Raw genomic sequence first — 19,858 nt, forward strand, 5'->3', positions numbered from 1 at the left:
ACTGGGTTTATTAGACGGTTATTACTTATTGAGAAACAGCAGTTACTTCCAACTTCCTGCCTAATAGGAATATTACAGCCTCAAGGCTTACATGTGAGGTTGCCATCATCTGTTAAAAACACTGAAAATTTGAAAACTGTTTTACATTACTATTTAAAATAAATTTTCTCACTTCTACAGATAAATTCTATACTTGGAAAGCACAGGGATTTCAGATAGTGACCCGCCTTCACATTTTGAAAAAGCATAGCAACAATAATTCTCATTCAGAAAAATATCAGGTCAATTGTTCAGGTCTTGCATATAAACAGAAGCTTGTAAAGGAAAATCTGGCAACATGTTTAAGCCTTCAATAGAGCTGTTAGTTCAATTCTTACTCTGTATTTTGAATATAGAAGTGCAGATTCTTTGAATGTAGAAGTCATGCTTTGAGAGAAGCTCAAAGAACTGAAACATTATTACATTATTAGATACTGCAGTATCAAATTATTAACTGTTATCATTAAAAAATCCGTAGGTCTTTCTGTTGGGATCCTGAGGTGGCCAGATCTTTCAGACATTTTTTCCTACACCTTTTTCCTGTGGTGTACTCCCCAAGGAAACAAAAAGATGCCATATCCTTTTATTCTGAGCCCTGCAGTTGAAATTGGATTCCATACACTGCTAACCATCCAATATCTGTTGTGACATATTCCAGACATGATTACAGAAGGAAGAGGCTTCATAGATGGGCTTCTACCCTTCTCTTTCGGTACTCTGTATACCTTAGTTGCCTGGCATAGTGGTGCTTTCAGGTCCTTATTCTGAGACATTATCAGTGCAAATAAATAACAAGAGTGCCTCCACAACTAGAATGTGCCTTTGCTATCCATTCTCTGACATTAATTTGATTTAAAAAAACCTAGATAGTGGTTAGCAATATTTTGGAAAAAACAAATTAATGTGATGACAGTGAAAGTAACGTGTCCCCCCATCCTTGTTCTGGGTTTAAAAATATGGAATTCCGCCATGAGTAAATTTGTTGGTTTGTGCTCTTCTACAAGTTTAGTTGTTCTAAACTCACCACTAACGAAACTTAAGAGGAAATCCCTCCCTCCTCTTCCTTCCCCCACCAGCTGAAAAATAAATATTCACATCAGTGTTTATTTTTGTCTCAATATATCATTCATCATATCTCACTTTGTTCCCAGAGTCAGAAACTATTCTGAGCCAAATTCTCATTATCTTCAGTGAGTACAGTCTCACTGAAGCATATTATTTCCATGAATAAGGCTGATTTAGATCCCCATCACTCTCCCTAGCTAGCTACATTTTCTAGTTCTGCAAAAAGAGATATTACTGCTCTTATTAAAGAAAAAAACATATGCTCAGTCTTTAAAATATGCCAAAGGTACATACTGACCTGCAAGGCCACATGTTTGAGAGCACTCAGACCAAGGGGACCAGTCAGAGAGCTGACAGTTCACAGGACATTCCACCACACAGGACGTATTCATTTGCCATGTCTTCTCCAAACCAAGCTAAAAGAAATATTCAATGGTCAGCATGTAACAGCTGGTCTGTGTCATCAGTGAAGGGTATGCATTTGGACACCGTGAATCTGAAACAACTAAAGCTTTAAGCAAGCATGAAGTCATTACCAAATAAAAAGTAAAGTAATTAGGACATTTAAAAATCTCGCTTCAAGACAGTCCTGATGCATATGCTGATTTTTAAATACATGTTTAAATCCTATTTTCATCAATTATTTTCTAAATTAGAGCCTATAAATGGAGGGCTTCAGCTCTACAGTATTACTTTATACAATAGGTAAAGGACAAATAATTTATGAAGTATCAATAAAGTATTTTGAAATAGGAATGTAAAAATACTGAACTATCAGTATCTATTAACAGCTGAATTCGAGTGTTGCTAGGAGGAGGTTCAAAACTAACAAAAGGAGGAGGATGAACATGCATTGGATAGTCACTTTGTTTGTCAGAAGATGTTGCAGATGCTAAAAGTTTACAGGAGCTCAAGAGAGACTGAACAAGTTAGTGGAAGAGAAATGTGAAGGTTTAAACACACAGAAACCACATCGGGCAAATGCAGTCCAAGAGCTGAAAACAGGTGAAGGCTGCAAGAGGATAGATGGAAACTCGTGTATGTCTGTCCTCCTTACTCTTCTTTAGGCATCTGCTTATGCTTCTTTCTTGGTTTTTTCCTAACATGGTGTGTAAGTTTATTATATATATTATGCTATCCATTCTACTTTATGCAAAAATATTGACATGACATTGACAATGATTTGTTCTAAAAAACATATAGTTTTGCATGTTTTTCTGAAAAGCTTTGCAAAAAGCAGAATCCTCTAACATCCCTAAAGTAAAAGATGCAAATGCTGGAGAAGTATGAGAGAAGGGGACACAGAAAATAGCCAGACTCACATGTTTTCCCAAAAATACATTCTGTACTGAGCTCTCCTCCGGGCAGGAGTCAGCCTAATACTAACAAATGATGGAACCCCCACAGGGAAGGAAGAGTTTTATGGCCATGCTTGGAGACGGCACAGTGGCTACATGGTCCTTTGGTCTGATCCTGTAAAGCCATTTCTATGTTCTTAAAAATTCCCATGCTCCAGATTTTCTCCATCCAAGGAAGAAAAGAGATATTCTCACTAACACACATGAGAATATATGATGCAAGATGGAATACAACTGATGGCAAAAATATTAGCGTGATAATAATCCCTGCAGCCTGCACAGCTTCATAATTAGTTAAAAGGATAGGTCAATTATAGTGTATGATATAAAATGTGAAAGAAAATCAGTCCCGCCAATATGAACAGATCTGCAGCTTCCCAGCATAAAAGACTGTCTTCTTCATTGGCCCTCACCGGTGAACCTTCATCATCATTGAGGCCTTTCAGAAGCCCAGGAGGATGTGGATATCTTTAAGTAGATAAAATCCCCACATAGTTTTTTTTTTTTTAAAAAAAAAGCAAACTAGACATTTCAAAACCTATTAATTTTAATGACTGGAAAGGTTAATGACATAAAACCAGCAGTTAAGACTTTGAAAAGGAAATAAAAACACTATTTCCTACTAAATGCAAGCATAGAGCAATAATTAGGCACAACATTAACATGTCCTCCATAAACTACCACAAGTACTGGAAATGTCTCACCAAGTCTTAAATTTGCATTTGCAGTACCATTTATTGAGACAAATGAGGTTTTAGACCTCTGTTCTGTTTTATACATCAAAGAACAAATTCTTGGCTTTTCTCTGTGGTACAGTATAACCTTGATTATCCAGCTATCACACACAGGCAACACCTGAAACCTTTGGATAATCTGGAAATTAGATAATTAGGAAACTAGAGAACCACCTTTGAAGTCTGTATTTTGGTCAAATCTTCTGGGCAAAGGCTTTAAAGCCTGCTGAATTGATTCCTGCCAATTATAGAAACACGACTGCTCTCTTTCAAGACTGGCCTTCTCAGCTGGACTTTGGCAGCTAGAGAAGCAAAAGCCCAAGGGAGATATTAAAGGTGAAGAGGAAAAAGCTGAAGTCCAGATTATCCACAGCGATCTACCATTTGCATGTCTTAGATACTGAAGTGCTGCTGAAATAGATTTGGCAAACAATTGGCAGGCTGCAATTTGATATTAATCACATATTCTTTTCTCATTCCTCTCCTTCCTTCAGTTGATGAACCACAATTCATCTTGAAGATGAAAACATTTGGAAAAGTGTTCAGTAGCTCCCTTACCTGAAACAGCCTCTGTTCTGGATGAGTTGTAGTTTCTGACTCGAGAATGGCAAGTACTGGAGGAGTTACACTGCAAGCTACTGCTGAGCGCCCCGTACTCCTGGTCACACATGCCAGGGGCAGCAGGCTGCCAGACCAGCATGCTCTATAAACCCTGTGATCCGCAAAAAGTATCTGTATTTGTTTATAGGAATGTTTGGCACCACAAATTAACCTCTGCTGGAGGTTAATCATGTAATCTGACAAGCAGACTATTTGCCAATAAACCAGAAAAGTTTGCTTTCTAATGCAGAGAAAATTGCTGGTTTCTAGGCTTTTCTGATCTTTAATTGAAGGTAAATGAATAAAAATAAGCCCATAAATACAAATATGACCAGGACCGGCCTTGCTTTAGGTGATTTGATTTTCAAATACACAAGGAAAAGACAAGCCGAATTCTTGTGATGTGCTAATTTTGTAGAGTTAGAGACCAAGTAATCCAGTATTACTGTGCCTTGAGAGTTTGAAGGGAACTATGTTAACATAACAAAGACTTGGAAATAAGCTCTAGAAATTGATTTATCCTGGCGGTAATCAGGATGACTGGCTAGCTTCTTTAGCTGATTGACTGAAACAACACAAGATCATATGGACGCATTAGGAAACCAGAACACAGGGGCTTGGAAGAAATGTTAGTATTTAACTATGTTGATGCTCATACCTGGAGATGGTGATAGTCAAAAGACAGCATGAAGGATTTTTTTATATATGGCTTTTATTAGTTTCTTGAACCACATATTATATAAGAACTCAGACATTTCAATCAGGCGTCTTCATTTCTTAGGGATCAGGATAGGTTTAGCTATTCTGATCTCTCTTCTTCGCATGTAATAATAAGAATCACAATTCTGTAAATGTATCTTCACATAAATTAAACAAAACTTTTGTTTTATTCACACATCTAGTATAAAGTTTTATGATAGCCCAGGGGAAATTCCATTAGCTAAGTTAGTACAAAATTATTTCATCTTTCTCTTGTCATCAACTTTTCTAATCACATGCACCTGATCTTGAACTTCACTTAATCTTTCTGCACTGCCCTTATAATGCAAAAACAGAGCAAAAAAACCCCAACACCCTTGAAGGATGATCTGTGATTAGATTAGTAAGAAGTGCATAGTATGTATTCACATTTTGATAATTTCTTGAATGCTCTCCTTTCACGACCTGGAAGGTCACAAAGTTGGCTTTCACATCTTTAGAGTGAAGGGTCTGCTAAGATCTGAACAGCTTGGCTTTCTTGTTAATCAGGTTAACAGGTTTTACTCCTCACAGTTATTGGATCAGCCTTTGACCTTGTTGTACCACTGCTTACACATCCATAATTCAACAAATAGTCTTAACTGTATGACTGGGGAGTGGATCAGAGCTTTCTACAGGGAGATGTATCTCTATATGGTCTAGCAAATCAAAAGGGCAAATAAGATTGTATCACAGTGGTTGCTGATAAAGTCAGGACCCCACTGCAGTGATGTCTGTTGGCCAGTCATTTACGGCAAGTAGCTTTTGAGATATTATCTTGTTGCCTTAATCATTTTTCTGAGTAATAAACTTTCATTTCTTAAATGCAGGAAAGCTCTGGAGGTTTTCTGCAATGAGATTCTGCAATGAGTATAAAATGTAATCATTTGTCTAAATGTTGCTCAAAATCTTTGGTTAACAACAGGAATAATTTCTTGGCTTTATGGTAAGAGAAATATATTTCCCCTTAAAAATCTAATAAAGCATATTTTTTTCTATTGAAATATTCATGTGGATGGATGTTTTATACCATGTCTTGGTATGAATTAATCAATATTGCAGTCTCTTACAAATAACCCAAGAGCCAAATTTTTTTTCTTTTAACACATTAAAACATTAACAGAATGCATTAATGCATTCACCTATTAACTTCACAGAAACTTGCTGGTAGGTAGCCAGATCCTGAATTTTTTCCTGAGACATAAATGATGAAATTACTAGATTTGATTATAAACCCAAGCAAGAGCTATGTGTGAAGGAGGAACTTGGGACAAAAGTAGGGTGGCAGCCTCAGCTGAAACCTCCAGCCTTTGCTAAGAACTTAAGGATTCAGGAATCCAAATGTCAGAGAGGGTTGGAGAAGCCTAAGTAGTCAGATACACCATTACAAAACTATAGTCCAAAGTACCTAATGAGTTTCCTGACTCCCTCCACTTCTGATGAGACTCTTCTCTATGGGCACGGCCTGAAGAGCAGCTACTAGCCAGGAAGGTCCAACAGAAAAGGTGTTGGTACCAAAGCTGCTGTGGAGGCCACTCCACCTTAGTCCCCCATTGCAAATGGTTTTGTGTCTGATGTCAAGGTGGTGGGGGAATGGCCACTGAAACAAGTTCAGTTACTTTCCATCAGAAATGCATGTAGGATTGCCCTTAATGTAACACTTGTGTTGTCTTCCCATTTTCCTTCACATTACTATGTCCATGCAATCGAAAACATTAAGACCAACACACAAAATGTCAGAAAACCAGTGCTGTCAAATTTGAAGTTAGTTTGAACATTTGCAAAATGGCTCTTTCAAAATGTAAGTGCTCCTGTCTGCTGGTTAGTTCTCCATATATGCTCCTATTTAATACTGCATTCATGCTGCACATTTTTTCACACTATCTTGGGTATCTTTTGCATTGCACAGCTGGATACAAGAAGTTAGCATTCAGCCCAGCTGCAGAACAGCGCATGAGAAATATTTTCCAACACATTGAGTAAATGATTGATACTGGCAGCTGTCCAAGGCTTCATGCAAAATTGTATCAAATTAGAATGATGATTAGTGTTCTGATTAAGATTTATTACCTTTATTCTACTTTATTAATTATTGTTTCTAAGTCATTTCCTTCAGGACATAATAATTAGCATATGTTCACAGAGGCACTTAAAAGTAACCAAAGGAGATTGTATAAAAATCACTGTTGATGGCACAGTTCATTTCAGAGGTACTTAACAATCCATGAATAGTGTTGCAAAACATCTGGCGAAGATGGGTTGCATGCCATATAGCTCAGTTGGCTCAGCATTAATTAGCACCATTAGAAGAGAGCTTACTCACAGGTATCCACTCACCTCTTCACAGTACTTCAGGTCAACTGATTTGCCATCACTGCGAACACAATCGAGCATCCGTGTTTTGATACCATTACCACAGACAGCCTTCTCACTGAGCTGACATGTGCTCCAGTCTGGAAATAAGGAATTCATTAGCGTAGCAGACATTTTAGATAAAACTCATAATGATCCAATCTCCCACCTAAGTCTAATTCTGATGGCCTAAAATAATCTTCACAAGCAACTTTTACACATGCAAAGGCTCACGGAGCCCAGCTGCTACACATTTTTGGAAACAGCGACTTTTACTGCCAATAGTCAGTGCCATGATGCCTTCCTGAAAAGTTAATATTTGGTTTTGTCTGCATAGATTTTGAGCAAATCACAAAATGATAGGAGAAATACATTTCCTGGAGTTACAGCATGCACACTTCACCCAAGTTGCAAAGCCTCCAGTAATATTTTATCTGGCTTAAACAGCCTGAATCAGTTTTCAGTACGAGCTCCATAGCTCACTCCAGATAAGAACAGAAAGCTGAAAAATTTGTCCCGTAAGGTGAATGGAAGTGAGCCATGGTCCCAGGCTGTCACTAGATCATAACACCACAAATACCTGTCACGTTGTAGTCATAGTGGTAGCAGTTTTTGTTCAAAGTGCAGACTTCTGTCTCGGTGGCAGCAGGACAAGACTTTCCATCATCTGGTTGTCTCAGGGATTCAGCTGACCTTTCACGGGCACTACTTCCATTGCATGGCTTGAAAGGGAGATTGGAAACAGCTTTGATATTTTGGCACCCTGATACCTTTTCATGCAACATTATAACAACCTTTCAAGTAACCCCTTCACAAAACTCAAATGTAAAATAACAGGCTTATGCTGTTGTGTAAGAGAAACCATTTGCTTGTTATTTCAGAGAGAATTTAGTCTGCTCTTTCACCTTGGTACCACCCAAGGTGAAATATCCTGTAACTTGGTAACACCTCGGTACTTTCCTAAGAGTTCATATTTCAGTACTAGTGCTTTGGAACTATTTCACTCATAAACTGGATATTGAGAGGCTCACTTTCCAAGACCTATAATGTAGTGCACCAGAGCCTGAATACTCAGATGTCCTGAAACATGTTTGGTTGGGTTTTTTGACATTTCTTTTTGAAATTGCTGGCAGGAAGGTGAGAGGAGACCCAAAATTATCTTTCTATGCTCAGTCTTGATCTACAGACTTTGCTCATTACAGGGTAATGACATTTTTAGTATAGTGACTGCACTGCTATGAAGAGGCTCACAACTAGGCTCAGAGACAGACTCACAAGCCACTGCCAAAGCTATTCCACCACACAGAACCCATGCCACACTGAAGAATGACCACTGGGGACATTATATCTTGTGTTTTGGAACAAGTTCACTTAAGGCAAAATACTGGCACACTTTATTTGCAACCAACTACCAACAACCCTAAAGATGACAGTAAAGATACATATTTACACGTGTAATCACTGTCAGTTCAGCACCTTTGCACAATACGTTATGTATACATTTTTAAAGTATCCTGCTAAAACCATAAATATTACCCTTCAGTATACTTCTTACCAAAGAACATTGAGACCACGATCCCCATTCAGACATAACACAGTCCTCAGGACATGGTAACGTGCATTTTCTAGCACCAAGTGGCATCTCTTCAGGATCACACAGATAGTCCTCTACGGTGTCAGAAGGACCATCCACAGTGTTTAGCATGCACCTGGAAAAAAGAACTGCACATAAACTGCATTTGCCATGGATTTTTTAATGATAATTTTAAATGTAGAAATATTAAAACTTTTTAAATTTTATATTCTTAGTATTAATCCCTAATTTACACAGATGCTTTTTCATTACCATTATATTAAATTAGCAGCTGGAGGCCCAGTTAAGATGAGAAATGAAAACGCTTAGTTTTGTAGAGCTAAAGATGACAGTCTTTATTCCACAGAATTTCCAATGCTGTGGCATCTACTGTTAATGCATCCCTTCCACCTGTCAGCAGAAGACCAACTAGTACATGACTAGGAACATTCAAATTAAGAGGCTTGCATTTGTTTTCCAGAATTGCAAGAGAAAAGCTCATATCAATAGGAAGCCTTTCACACACAGAAAAATATTCAGTGTTTCTTCCATTTGACCACGTTAATTTATTGCAAATATCTTACATTGTCAGACTAAACTAATTTTTGAAACACTCTCTGTTCTAAGGTAAACACAAGAGATACAGCATGCGCACATATTAGCCTTGTGGAATTAGTACTTTAACGGCATTATGTGATAATAAATGAAAAGTTAGATGTTTTTAGTCCCAAAGGGCTGAAAACACTTTCTTTCTTTATCTTTGATGGTAGTGTAAAAGTCTATTTTTCAACATAAATAGTGATTAATTTTGATTTTTCATATTGGAGTTTTTTAAGAATATTCTTATGGGAATTTGTTTAGGTGCTATTTTGTGAGAACAATTATGCACAGGCTTTCTAACTTCGGTCAAGCAAAGATTAAGACTTTGACCTTGAAGTAAACGGTTACACTGAGGAAACAGTGCTATTGTGAACAAAATCATGTAAATGTGCCAGTTTCTAAGCACTTGTGGCAGGGAAAAGAGAACTTTTAGCAGTTCACTGTATACAGCTCTCATTTTGGACCTTCAAACTCAATTCACATTATGCTTTATTATTCAGACTTGCAATCTCAAATTGTGTGTCATTTTGCAGTTAGCCAATAAAAACACCAAAACAAACCCCAACCAACCCAAACTCCATGTACTGCTTTACTTGCTGTGGTACCACACCATGCGAGAATAATTTTAATTAACCTTTGATTAGAGCTTTAGGATGATGAGCAAGCGTACAAGATGCCTAGATCAGGTTCAATAAACAACAGAAGATTTCTGGATTTTTCAATTTCACTTCATTCACTTTTGCCACTTTTTCCTATAGTAAGTGTAACTATTATTCCCAAGTGCATATGTACTTAAAAGGGTTTTTTAAATCACAGTTTCATATAGAAAGTGGACCATTTCACCTTTCAGAAAAGCACTAAAATCGTACATTGCAGTGTTTATAAGAGTATAAGTACAATATACATTAGTTTATAAACTACGAATCAAGGTCCATATCCATAACCAGTAGACAGAGCAATATTGCACTTAGTGCAGCTATTCTGATTTACATCAGCCAGGGTTCTGGTCCAGTATACAATGGCTGGACTTAACACTATACATTACACAGAATTACATCAAATTAAATACAGCCATGACTGAAAGTGAAGGTTCTCTAAAGTGAAGGAGAAGCAATACTTTTTTACCTGACTTTCCTCGTTTGAACACCTTCTCCACAGTTCTCTTTTAAGTCCACATTAGTCACCTTACAGACACTCCAGGGCTCAGTAACCCATACGTACTGGCTGCAGTCACTGTGGCAGGGGACTACCTCATATACCTGGAATCCACATCGAGCATCAGTTTTGTTGCACACAAGTAAGATAAATATGCAACAGTTATCATGCAAAAAAAAGTTAATGCTCTTTTTGGCAGAATGACAAATGTAAACTTGCTGATTTAGAGGCTGTAGTAATAATACAGATAAAATACTTGATAGAAAACTATAGAAATAACAAAAAGTCAGAAGCTAAGACATCTAATGACAGATTCCCTGGTTTTCTCTGCCGCTAAGTCCATGCTATGCCATTTCCACCAATAACATCAACACAACTAACACAAAATCTGTAACTAGGAAGCTCACGGGTACACCTTTTAGAAAAATGCTGCTAAAACTCTGCTAAAACTTTACTTCTATCCTTCACATCTCTCCTCAACTATTCCATCCCACTGTTATTAGTTGTGGGGGTTTTGTATTTCTAAAGAGAGGTGAGCTCAAGGTAAATCATACCAATATATGCTGGTTCACTTTATTTTTCATTGTGGATAGTCAAAATCACTCCAATATATTCATGTACCATCATTAGCATTATGTTTAGATTTGAATACAAATTTGAAATAGTATCTCATATACTAATTTATACAGTGTTCCATATATTTTCTCAAACATACATTAAAAAAAGAGACAGACAACGTAAACGTTGGAGCACAATCGGGAAGCACATGTTAAGGTTATCTCTAAGGTTATTTTAGAAACTCTTACCTGAGCCTGAAGAAAGTATTTTCATGAACCCAAAAGAAAAACCAAAGATAAAAAGAAAGAATGATTAGAGTGAAGCATAGGTATTTAAATGGCATTCATTTAGCTTTTATTACAAACAATATTCTATGACTTCTGCTGAGCAAAAGGCATCCAATTTTTCCTCTTGAATCTCCCTTGCTGTCATGAGGCATTTTTGCAAGCAGTTTGCCCTTGGAAGAAAATAAAAGTTTATAAATCACAACTAGTGGGAAGAGACTGTAACTTAGCTAGTCTCTTTTTCAGTCCCTAACACACGATAAAACTGTTTTCCCCTTCTGCCTATAGTAAGCGTCAACTCTTCACACAGTAGAGAATCCAGTTTCCCTAAGACAAAAGAAAATCCTCAATGGTTTTGGAGAGCGTACTGGACTTCTCTATTAATTGAAATTGTTCTGACAGCATTAAGTGCAATAGATTCAGGGGAATAAAAGAAACTGGCAGTTCTCATCCTTCCAAAGTTCCTAAGTCCTTCATCGAGTATCTTAATTATGCGTAGATTACTTAAAGCCCATTGCCTCAAAATTATCTTATACCAGCTGACTTCACATACCATTCTGGGTATCAAGTCAACACAACTAATATTTCTAGACAATCTAAGACATTGTCTTAAACAAGTCCTTGATTTCTTTTCAGCAACACTGCTTGGGTAGAAAAAGAGGGCTGATGGGTTGATAGTTTATCAGTTAACCTGCAATAAATTACCATCAGTCACAAAAAAAAAAATAATGCCTTGAACAATGAATGCATAGAGAGTCTGATATATCACTATGCAGCTGATCAGCCCATGCACAAGAAGAGCAGCATAGTCAGCATATTTGGGCCTTCTTTGAACTACACAAGCATTAACTCAGGCATAAAGATGGGTGGTGTAAATGCATGTTAAGGAAGGTACCGGACTCAGTGCACAATTTGTAGTCACATGGGAAGTGGCACTTTATTTATTCTTGTCCAGGATTTAAAAAATGAGAATAGCGAAGCCTTAATTTAGGGAAATGTCTCTATATGTCTCATCCTGGTTGGCATAAGAAGAAATACATAAACCCTGCATATTCAACAGCCTTTCCAGGAACATAAAAATTGGATATCTTGCCAGAAAGCCAAAGCAGAACTCTATATTGCCTTGCATGTGTTCGGTGGTGTTCTCCTGACTCTACTGGCATTTTTGTAACTGTGACTGCAGGCCATGGCAGTTGGGTGGTGTAAGGATTGCACACCCACCTGCTGGATAAGGGGGCAAATAATGCCTGGAGCCAATGAAGAGAGGGATGTCCTTATTTTTTCTAACAGTCTCAGATTAGTCTCTTCATTTGAAATCCTCTGAAGGCCATTCACAGGATTTATAATAAACCTGACTCTATTATTATTGTAATTATGATGACTTTTAGCCTAGTGAAGTGGGTACTGAGCAAGTCTCACTCAGTTGGAGTGTGGTTTGGGAGTCACCCTGGCATGCATAGCCCAGGAGGAGAGACGCCCAATGAGACATCTAGCATTCACTGTGTTCAGTCCCCCTCCAAAATACAGTCATACATGTCAGCCCTGAGAGCCGTTAAGCACTTTATTTCAGTGTCTCACTAGCCTTACCATTAGAAAGTTTTCCCAAGGCTTAACCCAAATCTGCTTGCCTACTGCGTTTTATCCTATCCACGATGGCCATGGAAAATGGATTATTTCCTCCTTCTTTGCAACAGCCTTTTATGTACATGCCAGCAGACTGCTAGCATCCTCCCTCCCATCTTCTTTTCCATGGACTAGACAACACATTGCAGTCTTTCCTCAGAGTTCATAATTCCTAGATCCCAGTTTACAGCATAGCCTCTCTGTACATATCTTCCACACCAAAGACCCAGTCTAACCATTATGCTTTGTATGTATGCAAATAAGCATGCTACATATATAAGTAATAAATACATAAATAAAACAAATTACATTTAATAATGGAAATAATTATTCTGAAGAGTCAGTAGTTTTCCAGCTGAATGAATGGTGGATCACATTTAGATTAAATAATTAACTCAAAATTAGAATGCAGGTGTATTCTCTGCATGTTTCTGAATTGACAGTGAACGTATTTAAAATTGAAAGATACAGCCTCTATATTCTTCGACATTCCTATCTTATCAGTAGAGCTCCCTTCTCATGAAAGTATTATATTTCAATTTTATTTTTACAATAATTACATTTTGAATCATCTATTATTATTTGGCAAGTACCATGTAACATTGCAACAAATAAAATTCGAGTCAAAGTACCGGTAGAGGGCAATAGCGTTGCATACAAGTGGCTAACAGACCTCTAGCAAAATCACCTTTGATGCAGAAAAATAGGAGCCTATTATGTACTGCATGAATATTAAAGAAGGGAAAAAGACTTCTGTATAGACTATAATTTGCTCCTATTGAAACACATTCCTCCTAATTTAAAGCATATTTACATGCTGACCCAAATCCAGCAACCCTCAGTCTAGTTTTATTTTGTTAAAGTAGATCACAAACTTAGTTTATTAGCTGCAGTTTAACACTTATTATTTTCTAAATTAGAACTAATTACATTCCCTAAAGTAGAAAATTAGATCAACAAGCCATTTCACTCTGTGCTAGCAAAATGTCAATAGGATAATATTAAGTATATGCATTTTTATTCAAATGTAAATTGACAGCACATTTTTTTTCAATCTTTGAATATTTACAGAAAAGACCAAGTGGCTGTTTAACATGCCTCTGCAGACTAAATTAAATTCAACAGTAATATGAATATAAATAAACTCTGAAGAGCATAAGTTAATCGACAAGGAAGGTTTTTCTTTCTAAAACTCTCCAAGCAAAGAGGAGCAAACAAGCTTCAGGAGTTTGACTTGGACTAGTGATAAACTTGGTCCCAAAGACTAAATGCTCATTAGTGGTCAAAGCACTCCCAGTGTGCTCTTGGATCACATTTTCTGGCTTAGTTTCACTTGAAGAGGATCCAGACTGTGCAGCCAGACTGCTCCATACTGGAAAATCAAGTGCGCTTAGTGGGACAACTGGGAGATTGACTTCAGAAGTGCATTCCTAATTGGAACTGCAGTGCGAGGGCAAGTGTACCCAGAAGGTCAAGCTCCAGCTTGACTAAAGCCCACCAAGGAACACTGGGATGATGCTGTGTGAGTGTTTGAGAAGTTTTAATTTGCTTTTTGATCTAAGATGGTCGGGAATGACACTATGAATCTTACCAGTTTTGAGCATCTGTAATGAGACATTTTACCCATTGTACGAGAAGATCTCCAGAAACGTGGTCTTCACAATCTGCATGTAAGAATGTTTTATTGTCTCCAGTCTGCAGTTCAGCTAATGTGCTAAGTTCTTGCAGATGAGGAAGATCCTATGCTGATTGAGGAAATCTAAGCCAACACATACTCCTCCTTCTACCTGCATCTGCCCCTTATGTTGTATAGTTTTTCTACATCAACAAACAATACAGCTAAACAGGTTATCTGAAGTATGAAAAAAGCTCTATCAGTAATGTAAATGTAAATCAAATTACCTGATTGACATGATCTAGCTTTGGACAGGGTCTTCCACCGTTGTAAGGTTTTTCACGGAGCCATTTAGACCGAACCTTTACCCCACTCCCACAGGACTTACTACAGCGAGACCAGTTGGACCACTCACTGAGCTTGCAGTCTGAGGGACATGGAATAATACAGGCTTCCTCAATATAACCTGCGTGAATGGAAAAGAAAGTGAAATCTCTTCGGCATGTCACTCTGCCACTTCTCCCTGAAGCCCTCGTCTACTTCATTTAGATTGTCAAAGTTTGACTTGACAGGACTGTGTGAATAGAGAGATTTCTTCATCATTAGGGCTAAATTAAATTCTGCAGAAAATTGACACATATAGCTGGAGACAGTGTTAGAGTAGCAGCTGAGCATCCTCACTGCTATCTGATTAGGATTCACACTCACCAGATTTCAGCATTCAAACTTTCTGACAGCTAGAGTGTAATTGACACTAACCCATCTCTCAGTTGCATCATTCTTACACTGTAAAAACAATATTTTTTTTTAAGGAAAAAAGGTTTAATTAAAAGCTCCTCCATAATTGTATCAAGTAATTCAATTGCAGTTATATATCAAAAATCCAACTGAATCAGAAATATGCATCTTACAGCCTGGAGCGAGGGAACTTAACACCTTGTGACCTTTCTAAGGCTAGAAAGAGCGAGTGGTCTGGCACATTAATGATCTGCCGATTAACAACCATCTGCCCCCAGTAGCACACTGAATAATTGCACTGAATGGAAAAGCAGATGTTTGGTTTGGATAAGTCATCGGTCCTGAGAGGTTGGAAAGGGGTATGACATGGTCTGCAGGGAGTAACATGAGGCCTCAATTCACTGAATAGGTGAAAATGTCTTTCTTTCAAAAGCAACATATGCCATAGTTCTACAATATGTGTCGTTTATGCCAATATTTACAGCAGAAGCTATAAAACCTCGAATAAAAAGCTGGCCTTTAATGCATTTTTACTACAACGGTACCCTAAGCCTATATGAACTCTCCTCTCCCCTTTCCTGCGTCAGATCTGCAACGTATTTACTGTTGGCAGACGTTCACTTTAAAGAAACCTCGGTGAATTAAAATATTTGATGAACGCAGTTGCAAACTTAACACATACTTGGGTAAGATCATTCTCAAATGATTGGCACAGTTTGTTAGGCAGGGTTTCAAATGTTTCTCACATATCTTGAATTTTTTTTTGGTTTGAAAGCAATCACTGTCATTTTCATCAGAGCTGATGTTAGCAGCTTTATGTTTTTAACCTATACTTCTAAATAAAGCTATTCTGTCTCTTCTAAAAGCAACCAATACCAAACAATCACAAGTTGTGTAAAGAATCAAAACGCTTAAAAGATTTCAATTCTATATACCTATTTCTAGTTGCTTCCATTAATTTGTTTTAGATATAAAGAACAGAAGGGTTTTTTTTAAAAAAACATACAGTAACATTCAGAATATTTTATGGTCAAATTCAGGTGATGATTTTATCCTATATAGCTTTCCTCTGTTTAGAAGTGTTAAATAGTTAAATAAATATACAGAGCACATCCTGAATTTGAGCACTGTGGAACTACTGTTCACCAAATGTATCTTCCATAAAATGGCTAGAATGTTATTAGCTTGAATTACAAGCATGCTTATTAAATATCTCTCGCCATTTGATTGATCAGCTCAGTGATACTGTATGAAAGGTACATTGTGTTAGACAAAATATATTTTTGAAGATCGTATCACTGCATATCAGAGGTGGTGACATAGATTGCCCTGTAGTAATAAATGCAAAACTGATTACATTTCACCTTACCTGACACCTCTGAGTGAGTCTTAGAAATCAGATGCACCCTATCTCAGAGCCCCATCCTACACTGAACTTTGATTGCATAAATATCAAACTCTTTATCTTCACCAGAAATAAGCTTTTAACAAGCCCTCTTAGGCGCTATACAAAACCATATACTCATACAATCAAGAAACTACTGAATCAAAATGGACAATATCAAAAAAGTTAAAAGAAACAATTCCCTCCAAGCAATAAAATAAGTGTTTAGTGATATTTATTGTCTGATAGAACCAAGTGAAGATTTTACTGCTCTATGAATTTTCTTAAGATTCTGAAATGCTGTCTTTACTTTCAATGTAACTTCTAAGTACTTTTTTTCTGGAGAAACCTGTCTACTATAACACAATTATGCCATTTAGCATTTGTTAAATTTCTGCCTCTGTAAATAATGTCTGGAAGAAACAAATTCAAGTTGCTTTAAATATATTGTACATCCCTAAGTAGGTAACTTTAAACAGTACAGGTTGCTTCAGGAAGACTTTTTATTTTAAGGACTTCCATAAACCCCTGAAGTATTTTAAATTTGTGTTAATTAATCTCAAAGGGATCTTCCCAATCTGCCCCTGTCATAGAAAAAGATCTTCTCCAGGATATCATGATATTTTAGGACTTAGATAACTATAGCATGGGAGTACTGCATAGCCTACCAAAAGAAGCCTGTGTGGAACATATTAAACTAAAATGATTGGCAAATTAGAAACTATTTTGCTTTATTTCCCTTCAGCTCATCTAAATTGGGACAATAAAGATTTTTTTGAGATTATGAGAATGTTAGCTAAGAAGTTTAACAAGATTTTTAGAATCTTGCAGACAGATGCAGTATCAAATACATTATACTACACGCAAGTTCCAGGTAACATTTTAATTACACTGAACTGTAGTTCAAGTGATTCCATAAAATAGCAAATGAAACCATACCACTACAGCAACCTTTTTTCACACTATCTATGAAATAGCTACATTGAAGTCAGCCACTAAAACTGCTTTAGCATAGAATGCAATAAAGCTAGAACAGCATCGTATTCAGGTATAGTGTCTTAGTAAGAGTTATAACATGGAAAACTACAAGCTTGCTTATATGTTAATGCATTTTGTAGAGGATGCAGTGGGCCAGCTGATATTTCCCACCCACTTTATAATGAAAAAATACTGAACTGCAATCTTATACTGGGTCCTTAATCCTACAAGCTTCTTGGAATAGCTTCTGCTCACCATTTAGCTCTTTTCTATGCCACCTCTAGGATACCTGGCCTATGATGCTCTCCTCTCCCTCCTTCCTATTTCCTCAGAAAAGCTGGCATCAAGACCCAAACTCCACCTGTGAAAATTAACCAGCTGAAACAGAAGAATGGAAAAGACACATGAAGAAGAGAACAAGAATGGAGTCAATCATTGAAGGCATAAAAAGAAGCTCTACAAGGTAGGAAGGCTTGGAGCTACTGGAAATGTAGAACATTTTTGGAGAGCAGAGAGAAAAACATTTATTATTATGCAAGATGCAAGACAAGCATAAAAAACTCCTAACTAATGGTACACTAAGACCACTGGATAAAAAATAGGTCAAGGACATGAACAGAATAAAGGGATCCAGAAAGGACTTTCACAGCTTCCAAGCCTTCTCCAAACAGAAGGAAAATACAATAAATGAGTGAAGTTACTTTTCATGACAAAGAGTCAGAAGTCAAAACAACAGAGGAGACACAAGACAAAAGAGAGACTGAGGGGAAATAGAGGAAAGGGTAAGAAAAGACAGGGAGATGGAAGAGGAAAATAAATGGCTTAGAACATGGACTCAAGGTACTTGTAAAGACATGTTTCATAGGCACAGAAAACAAAGAAAGAGGAGAAAAGAAATAAACATCCTGCCAAAAGTAATATCATGGTGAAGCACAAACAGAATGCAACGCCCTCAAGAGCCTACTCTGGTATCTCCTGACCAGACAGTGAAATGTAATGAAGAATGTTCCCACAAATAAAAATAGAGGACAAAGGGAAGAAATAAAAAGACTGTGGCCTCTGATTTGCATTCTATAGGTAATTAGTGTGTAGAACGAAAATGACCCTGTTAGATCTGACATTAAAAAGATTTTGTCATATTCATCCCTTAGACTACTAAACCCAGGCAGAAGCAGACTTCAAATTGCCTGCAGATATTTCTCTAGCCAAGAAAGAAGATGGAATTAAAAAAAAAATTACTTCTCGCAAATGACTTGTTCCACTCCATTTACTACCCATCTAATACTACTTTTCAGAAAATGCTTCTCTGAAGCATGTCATCACCTCAGATGCCTTTCTGTGTGTATGATGTCAACATATCTTTTAGGGTGATTGAGGATGATAATCTCCAGAAGTTCATAGTAATCACCCCTCAAATCCAAAAAAGCAGATGTTCAGGAACTTTGAAGAGTTTATACTCTTTTTTTTTGGTTGTTTTTGTTATATTTCATGTGTTTGTATTTGTAAACTTTATCCAAGCTGTAAAAATTTTAGCAAGTGAGAAGAGAGCATATTGGGATGTAGAAAAATTACTTAGAAAACAGAAATATTATATGCAAATGGAACTGGTGATGCAGATACAGAGTTTCTGACACAAAAAGGACACGAATGAGCCATTTTTCAATTTTTAGTCTTGTTTCCACTCTGATCTAATCATCCTTGAAAGGGTGCCCCTTGTGTTAGACAATGTAAAGTCTTATTAAAGAAACAGTCCTCTGATGTGCGGTTGTGTGGGTGTCCATGTGGTGGAATATCACACAATTATATCACATAGACAGGTTGTGTAATATAATTACAGCAAATGGCATGCTAGAGCCTTGAGTTTTAAAGAACAAGCATGAAATTACTAAAGTAGAAATACAATAGATGCAGAGAGAAGGAAAGAATGAGAACAGTGAAGCAGCTATGAAGAAGAGCCGAGGAAAAGAGTGTGAAGGTTAGGGAGGGACAGTGAAATAGAAGACTAACACTGTAAAGGCTGAAGATATGTTCTCTGGACATCAGCAGTTCATGTTTTGCTTGCTGTTCCTCCTCCTGACTAAAGTCTTTCACTGCATGCTTCCTGCAGCTCTTCCTTCTCCCCACAACATCTGAGGGATGTTGGAGAGATGAGACCTTGGGATACTGTGGTACAGAGCATTGGCCCTGCATGGTCTGGAAGGGTGTTGGAAAGAGACGCCTGTCTCTTAAGGCCTATTCCTTTTGCCAGTGCAGTAGTTTCTCAATTATTTCAGCTCCTATCAGCTGAACTTCACAAGGCTGTGAAAGGGGCAGTTGTCTACTATGAGCAAGAACATGGCTATTCTATCATTAAAGATTTATTACTGAACCACAATTTAACAAATGGCTTTGAACCACTAGGAGTATGAACTGAACTCATTATTAAAAGGGAAAGGTTTACTGTCCCATTGCTAATTGGCTATAA

The 19,858-nt window shown here is 37.3% G+C and overlaps 1 protein-coding gene across 1 annotated transcript in view; it reads right to left on the minus strand.

Annotated features, from left to right (window-relative positions):
• Nucleotides 1–19,858, minus strand: part of LOC104084353 (thrombospondin type-1 domain-containing protein 7A-like) — a gene marked incomplete at its 5' end in the record, with an annotated part of 56,644 nt that overhangs the window by 15,098 nt on the left and 21,688 nt on the right. Inside the window, 7 exons of the mRNA XM_009588158.1 lie at nucleotides 1,403–1,520; nucleotides 6,872–6,987; nucleotides 7,467–7,608; nucleotides 8,442–8,595; nucleotides 10,185–10,318; nucleotides 11,021–11,026; nucleotides 14,582–14,760. Coding sequence (XP_009586453.1) covers nucleotides 1,403–1,520; nucleotides 6,872–6,987; nucleotides 7,467–7,608; nucleotides 8,442–8,595; nucleotides 10,185–10,318; nucleotides 11,021–11,026; nucleotides 14,582–14,760 — 849 coding nt within the window. The remainder of the gene's footprint in view (nucleotides 1–1,402; nucleotides 1,521–6,871; nucleotides 6,988–7,466; nucleotides 7,609–8,441; nucleotides 8,596–10,184; nucleotides 10,319–11,020; nucleotides 11,027–14,581; nucleotides 14,761–19,858) is intronic.

Source organism: Fulmarus glacialis, unplaced genomic scaffold, assembly GCF_000690835.1.
Source record: "Fulmarus glacialis isolate BGI_N327 unplaced genomic scaffold, ASM69083v1 scaffold122, whole genome shotgun sequence".
NCBI lineage: Eukaryota > Metazoa > Chordata > Aves > Procellariiformes > Procellariidae > Fulmarus > Fulmarus glacialis.